We start from the raw sequence: 9,849 nt of genomic DNA on the forward strand, positions 1-9,849 counted from the left end.
CCGTCGCCGTCGAAGCCCAACCACGCCCCGTCGTCGCGCGCACGAACGTCGTCACGACCTCTTGCGATTTCTGCCGATTTATCAAGCAGCTCGACCTCCTCCTTCTGCCTGCCGTCACGCGCTGAACGTTGTCCTCCTCGTTCGCCGCTGAAGCCCCCAACCCGACGTGAACTAGGGCTCAAAGCCTAGTCCTTGTCTGCCGCGAACTAGGGCTCTGCCGTAGTAGCCCAGCTCTTGTCCGCCACGAACTAGGGCTCAAAGCCCCGTCGTCGCTATTAACTTCATCGAAATGAGCGAAACAGATTCCGACCATCCCCATGATGAGGAAATATCACAACCTCCATTACTTTCACCGGTACGAAAGCTATAAATTTGCTATTGAATTCATATTTTTATTTAGAAATGTGTATATAATTAGTGTTTGTATTGTTTTAGAATTTGATGTTTGTTTTTTGCTATTAAAATGTAGTACTATGTTTGATTGTTGGTTTGAAATGGAGTATGTTTGATGATGTTGGAATTCATGACAACACGATGGTACGTTGAAAGAGTGCACGATATCGGATCGAGTACTCCATCGAGTACTCGATGGAAATAGTGCACGATATCAGTGGAGTACTCATCGAGTCACTCTCCATCGAGTACTTATTATAGTACTCCCTCTGTCCCACTTCAAATGTCTTGTTTTCCTTTTTGGGTTGTCCCACTTCAAATGTCTTGTTTCCTTTTATGGAAAAAATTATATTCAAAAAGTAAAAATTTTGGGACCCGCATCACCTTTTCAGCTCTACACCACACTATTTAATAATATAATTAATATTTTTCTAATAACCGTGTCCAAAAGAAACAAGACATTTCATTTGGGATGGAGGGAGTATTATTTTTTAAAAATAATTAGGATAATTTTATTCATAGCCCCCATTTTACTCAATATAGCCCCTCATTTAAAATAATTATAATAGTATTATTTTAAAAATATTATAAATTTACTATTTTATCCTTTAACTTATTATTTCCAAATTAAATACCTATAGCCGGTAACCCCCAAATAATATAACGTGTGTTTGCTTCTTCTCATGATCAAGAACAACAACTCCTTGCTACGTGAATCATTCCCTTTGGGAGAGGTTGTCGAGTAGTCCAGTGTTTCTAAAATTTGTTTTCATATAATCGAATATAATTAACTGTAATTAAATGACACAAAAATCACGACTCACGAGCCACACTGCATACGCAGAGCACCTCAAACATAGTACACGAAAACTTCAAAGGATTTTGAGCTGTAAATTTGGTTGCCTTCTGTCAAGAACTCAGTTATGAGAAAAACTACCCAAATTTTAATATAACAAAATGTCAAGAATCACAATAATTAGACGTCAAAAAAAAAATAGAGAGATTTTAACCAATCCAAATCTACCAACAATATGTGCAAAACAACTCTCTACAAATATACACATACACGAACTCCAAAGAAAAAACTAAAAATTATAAGTATGCAAATGAATTCTTGTAATGATTTCCTTCTTTTTCCCTCCCCCCGAAAAAAAACGATGAAGTCCGAAACACGAGATACGAATGGTAAAATAAAGGGGTTATGAGTTAGGATATCTAATTTGGGGATTATGAAATATAGAGTTTAATAGTAAATTCACAATTATTTATTAATATTATTTTAAATGAGGGACTATATTGAGTGAAATGGGGACTATGAATAAAATTATCCAAATAATTATAGAGACAATATTCTTAGCCCAAATTTAATCTTGCAAAATGGCCCAAAATATACGGCCCAATTCTCATTGTAAATTGCAGAGACTGATGCCTCGCTGAGTTGCGGCCATGGATGCATACACATGGTTCCGGCGAAGTGTTTCTAAGCTGAAAAGGACGTCCTTGCCCTCTATCGCGGCCGCCACCACCGCAACCGCGACTGCCAATGCTAGCAAGAGTTCCGAAAACAAATTAGACCAACAAGAAGAGGATAAATTTTATGGAATCACTGAGCAATTAATAGAATTGGTCAAATCATTCTCTCTCGACACCTTCAGGAACTTCGTTCTTCCTGGTAGTCTCTCTCTCTCGCTCGCTCGCTGTGCGTGTGTGTAAGTTATTCAAGGCTGTTCATTGTTGAATGTTTGGTGGTTTTGCAGATGAGGAAGAAAGTGGCTGTGATGTTGGAAACTCTGGGAATGTACAGATGGATCTTTCTGACTGGCAGGAAACTCATGCTATGCTTGTCCTTTCCAGAGTCAAGGTATTTTCCTTGTCTTCTTTTATTTATTTAATTTTGAAGATTTTCTGCCTAGAGCAGAAGAGGGAGACTTTTTGATGCTATGCAACATAAATCTAGCTGAGATTTTATTAAATGTTGTTTAAAAGGGGAAGTTTGCTATGCTGGGAATTAGCTGACCCTATCTCTAGAGAATCGATGTGATATTTTCCAACATGTGATGTTAGGTGATCCAATAGGAGCAAGCAGTGAGATATTTTGGTTATTTCACGAGCTTGCTTTGCTGGAGATTTCGATGGCTCAAATTAGACAGATATAATGTTGGCCTCTATCGAGACAAAAGTATCACTGGGGAAAAGAATTTGAAGAAGGAGCATCCACTTGATATATCTATGCTTTCCGGGATTGTACAAACAATTAAAGTTATAAACCTTTTCTGTTTGATGAAGTAATCTAAGATGAAGTTACTGAAGAATGGTATATTTGTCTTTTGCATCTAAAGTGTAATTTTTGTTGCCTGCATTTGGTTTGAAGACTAAAGAGGGCTAGTAAGGAAGAAAGGAAATTATGAGATATGAGGGTGATGATGGCAAGGGAAGGTTATAAAGGTATTGTTGCTTATGTGAATCTTAGTAACCCTTTTTCTTAGTACTCTTAATTTAGGCTTCCAAATATCATCTTAAGAGGATGGATTTTTTTTCTTCTTTCAAATAGTTTATTGGCTTGCTTGGCAGCCATAATGGGTTTGTAGTTAACCACCTGATGCTTAAATTATAGGTTTTTTATGACGTTTACCTGAATTTGCGATTTCTGTCAGGATTTTGATATGTTGGAGTTACAGTGTCCCCAACTTTCCATCAATCGTCTAATGTGTACCACTAAAACGGCCTTGTTTTACCAATGAAAAGACACAGTTTTATTGCTGAAAGTATTGAGGATGGTGTAATTGCAAAAAATTAAAAGGCAGTGTTGTAATTATAAGTTTTAAAAGTCTTCCGAAAATTGCATATTAGGGTAAAAGCTGTGTTATTTCTGGAAACTAACTCTAATGATGTTTGATTAGTTATTTTCTTACCAAAAGCACTCTCAATCTTCTTCTCAGGAACTTGCACAACTACGATTTCGATTATGCCCTCGCTATTTGAAGGAAAAGCAGTTTTGGAGAATATATTTTACTCTCGTTAGGAGTTTTGTGGTCGAGTGAGTTTTCTGACCTTTATAAGCTCTGTATAATTGTGTAATCTAGTTGCTAACTGTTATTATGACACAGCCATTGCTGAATTTTCAAAAAGTGTTTGATGAGGAACTAGATGGCTAGTTATTAGTGTAATGAGTTCACTAGAGAGTTGGAATTAGTTGTTGGGGATGATGGGATTGAGTCTCATAGTTTGGTCTACTAGGGCAGGGCATGGACTCAGGAATCAGATATGATGTAAGACGATCTGGAATCTGGTAGAATAAGGTTCTGAATAATGAAAATATCAGTAGTTAATGTACATAGTAAATAGGTGCAAGATCTTTTTCACGAGAAACATCTTATTCTCCTTGTAAATTCCTCTTTGAAAATCTTTACTAAATCCGAAGTAAATTGAAAACTTTAACAAAGAAGCATTGATGGGAATATTGCGACCTCTTTGGCCACTTTTAATATTGGATTTTCCAATAAAGGTAAAGGTGGATATTACTGTTCAATTATTTGATTCAGAACTAATAGTCCATTATTGCCAGAGTGGTAGGATATCAGCTTTCTTATGACCATTTACGCCTATGTTTCCTGCCCTTTATGATTATTAATCTGCTATTATTGATCCACTTACCAGATCTAATGTATTAGCTCAGTAATGTAACCCCCCCCCCCCACTCATATGAGGGGGCGTTCGGTTTGGTGGATGAGATAGATAAGATTGTTTGGATTGGAGGAACTTTGGAGTGATTTGGATGATTAGAGTGTAGGCCGAGTTATCCATCACGAGCCGAATCATGCAAACCAATCACTTGATTAAGTTTGATTATTTTGTAAATCATGCCGTGTCTCTCAAACCAAATGCCTCCTGAGAGTGTTCTATTCTGTCTTTCCTAAGATGTTGATTTAAGGAGGTTCACTAGAAAGATATGTACTTCATCTTGTGATGTTGGTAAAAGATGAACCAAAATTTGTCTTATTCAGTTGAACTTAAACTTTTCAAATCAATCGAATGGAAAAAATATGTGAAATATTTGCAAAACTCAATCACATCACTCAATTCTACTTCTAAATCTTATGAATAAAATGTAATTTTGCTAAACCTGTGTGAATTGTCCATCCATTCAATCTGAAATCAAATGGTGTATTTGGATTTGTCCTTTTGTACTGTTTTAGGAGATGCACTACTATTGATTTTTTATGCAATTTGGTCTACATAGCGACCCCCCTACCGCGCACCCATACCAAACCTGTCATTCTCTGTGTGCATGATCACATGAAGTGTCATGCAATTTATCTGTGAGCATGACTGCATGAAGTGCCATATTGATATGCCTTATTTTGCTAAATGGTCAGATATGAGTTGCATGCTGTACGAGTAGCCAGACTCAAACAGATCAGATCGGGAAGTGAGACTGCCTCTAACAGTAGTGCCTGTGAAGTTGAAATGTCTGAAGCAAAAACGATATCTTCTTTGGACTCTGCAACTTCAATGGAATAGAAGTGATCTTCAAATTTATAGAACTTAGGATAAGGTACTAATTTGCACCCTGTTCCCATATACTAAGTTTTCATATGTTTCTTCCGCTAAGTAAGTATAATTAAGTTGTATAATTTGTTGTTTCAGCGTTATCTGGTTGGTGAACCTCCAGAATGGGTGTGATGACAAATTAATATATTGTATGGAACTCTGTCTGGGAGAAAAGCTCTATATGTCGAGGCTTTTGTTGTAAATGGTAATCCTCAATCCTCTATGGAATATGTTGTTTCTTTTGCAGCTGGGATTGTTAGACGATTTCACAGTAGATTGAAGAAATTTTTCTTGGCTCTTTTTATGCTAGTCTCTTGTCCGTGGAATTTAAGTCGATCAGTTTTTGCCGTGGAACTTGAAATGTAACACTGAAATCTGTGGTTTTCCTGCATACTGAATAACTTCTGAAAATATTTTACGCCCTGACAGAGAAAATGACTTTGGAAAGGAGCCACTGATACTGATCTGTCAGGTATATGAACTGCAAATTTCAAGTTTATATGATATTTACTTGAATTCATCTGATTTTACTCCTTTGTGATCTATAATTATAAATCATATGGATAGGCAGTCCAACAGATGTTGCATTCGATCTATCTCCCCTTCACTAAGGAGACGTTTTCCATGACAATACATATAATTGAATATTTTAAGAATTATATGGTCAAACAAACTCAAAGTTGTTGGTTAGCTTATATGTTTCTCAGTATTAATTCATGACTTATATGTTCTACACTAACTTGTATAGCATGAATACCAGTTGAAAGGGAACAGTCTCTACTTGGGTGTGTGGGAGGGAGAATTACTTCTACAGGCATTTTAAGTAAATCCATATGAAGATTAATAAAAAATTTCATTAGGTGTTTCATTAAATTCCAATTCATAATTACTACACAGTTTTTGCCTTATTTCTGATACTTCTAATCTAGTTTATTTGATGAAGGTTCATATATTTAGTATGATGTGCAGTTGAGCAGTAAATAGTTGCAATAATACTTGGTTAATTGAGAATATTGTGTCACAAGAGAGAATTTGCTCCAACTTTTAAGACATTTTGACAGACTCGTGACAAGAATACTCTGTTTCGAGTTTATGTTCCATGTGAAGAGCCAAATAAAACAGATATGTGTACATACGTGTATACGTATATAAATCAACAAGAATCTTGGTTTCATTCTCCAAAAAAAAAAAAGTTACCTTAGCTTGCTCTGCAGCAGACTTATCACCACGAGTTTGAGAGAGAGGAGACAAAATACAGAAAAAATAGTGAAATTCATTTGATGGTAAAAGCGTAATCTCTCCTGACAAAGCTCAGAAGCTGAGACCAAATAGTGTGAGATTCGTATATGTTATGTTACCCGTGATTTCTTACTCAATATTGTTGGTCCTTACATACATAAGGTAGAATTTTTATTTTCAAAAATAATAAATAATGCAAAAAGAAATTTAGGAGGAGAAACATGTGGGGTGTTACAGAATTCTCTGATTCATTCAGTTGCGTACAGCCACTAGATCAAATAAAATAGAAATGTGTAATGTTGGACATGAAGTATTAGTGTGCTTTCAATTTTAGATATTTACAAAATGGAACTCATAAATGTAACACAGTTTGAAATTTTAGTGGTCCGATGTTGCTTGCTTGGTTATAAAGGGGGAAATAGTTTTTTTACACGTCATTTTTACATATAATCTTTTACGAATAAAATGAGTCCGGAAATTATATTATTCGTTCTAAATTTTAATAGAGTTAGATTTATGACGTTTTTGTAATTACCTAAGCTGTAGTTTAAGATTGAAACTAAACTAAATAAAAAGACAAATCAAAATCCCGTCTGTTTATCTGTTCTTTTCTAACGGCCAACAGCAAATTGGAACTAGAAAACTGGAAGATGAAAGTTCATTTTAGAAAAAATGAGTCGAAACATTTTGGTATTAGGTTCGTACTAAGTTGATTTATGAATTATGATATCTAAAATTAAAACTACGTTAATACTTTGAGTTTAAACTTGTACTCACCCTAAAAGGACAAACAAAATCCGATCATTTTTATCTTTATACGAGTACATCTTTCCTAATCGCAAATTGGAAGTGATTTCAATATAACGATAGAAGTTTAGAATAAAAAGTTACTCACTCGAAATGAGTACCCATATGACCTTTTTGGTTCGTCCATTAAATGAATATTCACTTTTTTTTTTGTACGTATACTACACATACTCACTCATAATAAAACTAAACCCTTTATTCCACTCATAAATGCTTAATCAATTTCTTAAAATTCGTGCCGCTCTAAATGAGTATTCATTTTGTGGACGGAGGAAATAATATTGTTTAATCGACAAGTATTGCTTTCATTATTTACTTAATATTCTTTCTAGAAAGTCGTATAATTTCGCACGAGCTAGCTTTTTATTCTCCGCAACTACCTACCCATCGTCACATTCTCATTGAAATATATAGAAAATATATATATATATATATCTGACATGTTCTTTTATATATGCCTCCACAAGTGCAACCATGCAGCACAGATAATAGCAGGACTTTGATAATTAATGCAAAAGCTTCCATCTACATTAATAATCAAAAGTCATCTCTTGCAATATTATATATATATATATATATATATATATATACTTTAAAAACAAATATAGATAAAATTGAAGGAAGGAATTGTCTTTAAAATAGAAATTTATTATTGATGAAAAATAGATGAATTTACAAGGGTATGAAAATTGTTAGTGAGCAGCTTTTGTTCCCAATAAAGACATGAGTTGTGTTATGGCCTCAGTGGCAGTGCCACCCATTCGTAGCGTCCATGCAGCGCCAAATCTCTCACAATATCAAAGTTGTATCTGCAAATCAAGGAAATTAAATGAATTGAATTTCTTCACACTTGTTTAAAGAAATTAAAGCAGCATACTTTAATTTAAGAAAAAAAAGGCATACTTTTCGAGAAAATGGCGGTGTATGGATTGCTCCTCACGGGCGAAAAACTCCTCCACTTCATGCGCAGGGGGACTCCAACATGTCCTACATTTATATATGATGATATTAGCAGCAAAAGGGAGTCAGAAACTTTTTTTTTTGAGAGGGAAGGACTCAGAAAAATTAAATAAAAGTAATTAATTACAATAAAGGCAAGTGAAGTGATGCACATGGAAATATTGTTTATGTATCATATTATTAATTTATCAAAAAAAAATGATCATATCAATATGTCACAGCCGCTGCTAGCCCTTTTGCGAAAGCAAATTTTCGCAGTTTCCATATCTGGCAACTTTCGGAATTTAAATAATATAGTAGAAATATTGTTGAAGGGAAAAGACTGTCATTCATTCACTACTCACTAACCGAAACAACTGCTTTCACTCACTATACGTTTATGTTACAATTTTCAAATTAATATTTAAAAAGGAAATTCGATTTTGGGAAACCTCGATCGCAGAAAGCAACAAATTTTCACCAACTCTTGGGGGGAAAAGATGTTTTCTTTCTTTTCTTCCGAAAATGCGTGTAGAAACTAAGAAATGATTTCACAGTGGCTACTTTTTTAAGGAGAAGCACAAAATGGGGATTTAGGTCATATTTATTAAACCCATTTTTCTCCACGAGCTCAGAAAAACAATTTGGCGAAAACAAAAAAGCAAACGGAGAATTTTTTTTCCAAGGGATGAAAATGCAAAATGAAATACTCATCAAACTGATTGTGACAAAAAGAGGATCAAGAGAGAGATAGAACCTTTGTCTAACATGAAAATCCAAATTGTTTTCCCCAAAAGAGGCCTCAATCCCCAAGCCTTCTCCTTGAGTTGAATCTGGCGGCGACAACTCCTCGTGTATTCCAATTTCGGCGTCTTCTTTGCCTCTGCAACCGCAGCTGCGTCGTGAATTTTTCGGGTGCATGGTTTTTTCCAGGCGGAGGTCGGGCTTAGATGCGGCAGCGGTGGGGAGGCGGCGAAGGGGTAGGGTTTTGGTGTGGGTGCGAACACCAAGGTACGAGTGTGAGACATCGGTGAGGGCTACGTCAGCCGTCATCTTTGCTTTCTTCGTGCACTTTCCCATGGCTACTTACTGATCTCTTCAGATATCAAATGTTTTCATGTAGAGAGAGAAGCGCAGTTAAAATGTGTAAATGATTTGGTTGAATTTGAGGTGGGTTCTGAATTTTGGGTGCCTCGGCTCTACCTCGGAGACTCTGTAAACTGTTTATATTAAACCAAATTTACACAAAACCCAAATCCATTTTATAGCATACGTCACTTCCAACAGTAATTCTTAAATATACTGAAATTAATTACACCAAACTCAAACCCAAAAAAATAATTTTTAAATATTCTCTTTTCACTTACTTTTATACTTTTTCAATCATACCTATATATTTCTTTCAAATTATACATTTGACCCAAATTATATTAAATTAAATAATATAGGGAAATTTATTATTATTATTATTATTATTATTATTATTATTATTAAATAAACAAAAAATACAAAACTTTAAAATAAAATTCATCAAAATTCATTAAATATTACTCCCTATGTTCATAATTTAAAGCCCTACTTGCTCTTAAATTTTTGTCCATAAATTAAAGTCCTATTCTACTTTTTGTACTTTTTTACTCTTTTTTTTTCTATATTTACTACCATTTGTACCCACCTTAAAACATCTTTATCATTTTTATATTCTATATTTATTACACTTTATAACTAGTGGACTCACTCATAACACCTTTATTACTTTAGTCAACTACCATTATATTTCATCCACATCACATTTTTCAGCTTTCTTAACCTCCGTGTCCGCACCAAAGTGGGGCATTAAATCGTGGACCGAGGGAGTACATAACTTGAAAAATAAAATACAACAAACAAACCAACATACACATAAAATTCAAGACACTA

General features: G+C 34.8%; 2 protein-coding genes across 5 annotated transcripts; one reads left to right on the forward strand and one right to left on the reverse strand.

The window, feature by feature from the left end:
• Positions 1–1,777: 1,777 nt before the first annotated feature.
• LOC130995442 (uncharacterized) lies at positions 1,778–5,683 on the forward strand. Of its 4 annotated transcripts, XR_009092151.1 has the most exons (7): positions 1,778–2,065; positions 2,151–2,254; positions 3,333–3,430; positions 4,770–4,948; positions 5,041–5,149; positions 5,374–5,416; positions 5,512–5,683. XR_009092151.1 is itself a non-coding variant. In XM_057920722.1 (5 exons), exons 1-4 carry the CDS (start codon positions 1,840–1,842, stop codon positions 4,912–4,914), a joined length of 573 nt encoding a protein of 190 aa, XP_057776705.1. In that variant the 5' UTR covers positions 1,778–1,839; the 3' UTR covers positions 4,915–4,948; positions 5,041–5,464. The 4 variants fall into 4 exon arrangements, 1 of the variants encoding a protein (XP_057776705.1); XR_009092150.1 differs by lacking the exon at positions 5,512–5,683 and having other exon boundaries at positions 5,374–5,464; XR_009092152.1 differs by lacking the exon at positions 5,512–5,683 and having other exon boundaries at positions 1,780–2,065; positions 5,255–5,464.
• A 1,934-nt stretch (positions 5,684–7,617) lies between these two features.
• Positions 7,618–9,229, reverse strand: LOC130995443 (cyclin-dependent kinase inhibitor 3-like). Its single transcript, XM_057920723.1, has 3 exons — positions 8,687–9,229; positions 7,894–7,977; positions 7,618–7,799 (listed from the first exon to the last, which is right to left on the reverse strand). The coding sequence occupies exons 1-3, from the start codon at positions 9,007–9,009 to the stop codon at positions 7,724–7,726; spliced, it is 483 nt and encodes a 160-aa protein (XP_057776706.1). The 5' UTR covers positions 9,010–9,229; the 3' UTR covers positions 7,618–7,723.
• Positions 9,230–9,849: the final 620 nt, after the last annotated feature.

Source organism: Salvia miltiorrhiza, chromosome 7 (assembly GCF_028751815.1).
Source record: "Salvia miltiorrhiza cultivar Shanhuang (shh) chromosome 7, IMPLAD_Smil_shh, whole genome shotgun sequence".
Taxonomy (NCBI): Eukaryota; Viridiplantae; Streptophyta; class Magnoliopsida; order Lamiales; family Lamiaceae; genus Salvia; species Salvia miltiorrhiza.

Bases quoted from the DNA above. Each gene is read 5' to 3' on its own strand.
- LOC130995442 (XM_057920722.1), top strand. From the start codon at position 1,840: ATGGATGCATACACATGGTTCCGGCGAAGTGTTTCTAAGCTGAAAAGG. The intron at 2,066-2,150 runs GTAGTCTCTCTC...GTGGTTTTGCAG, and splicing joins CAGGAACTTCGTTCTTCCTG to ATGAGGAAGAAAGTGGCTGT. The intron at 3,431-4,769 runs GTGAGTTTTCTG...CTAAATGGTCAG, and splicing joins GTTAGGAGTTTTGTGGTCGA to ATATGAGTTGCATGCTGTAC.
- LOC130995443 (XM_057920723.1), bottom strand. From the start codon at position 9,009: ATGGGAAAGTGCACGAAGAAAGCAAAGATGACGGCTGACGTAGCCCTC. The intron at 7,978-8,686 runs GTTCTATCTCTC...ATATAAATGTAG, and splicing joins GATTTTCATGTTAGACAAAG to GACATGTTGGAGTCCCCCTG. The intron at 7,800-7,893 runs GTATGCCTTTTT...CTTGATTTGCAG, and splicing joins CACCGCCATTTTCTCGAAAA to ATACAACTTTGATATTGTGA.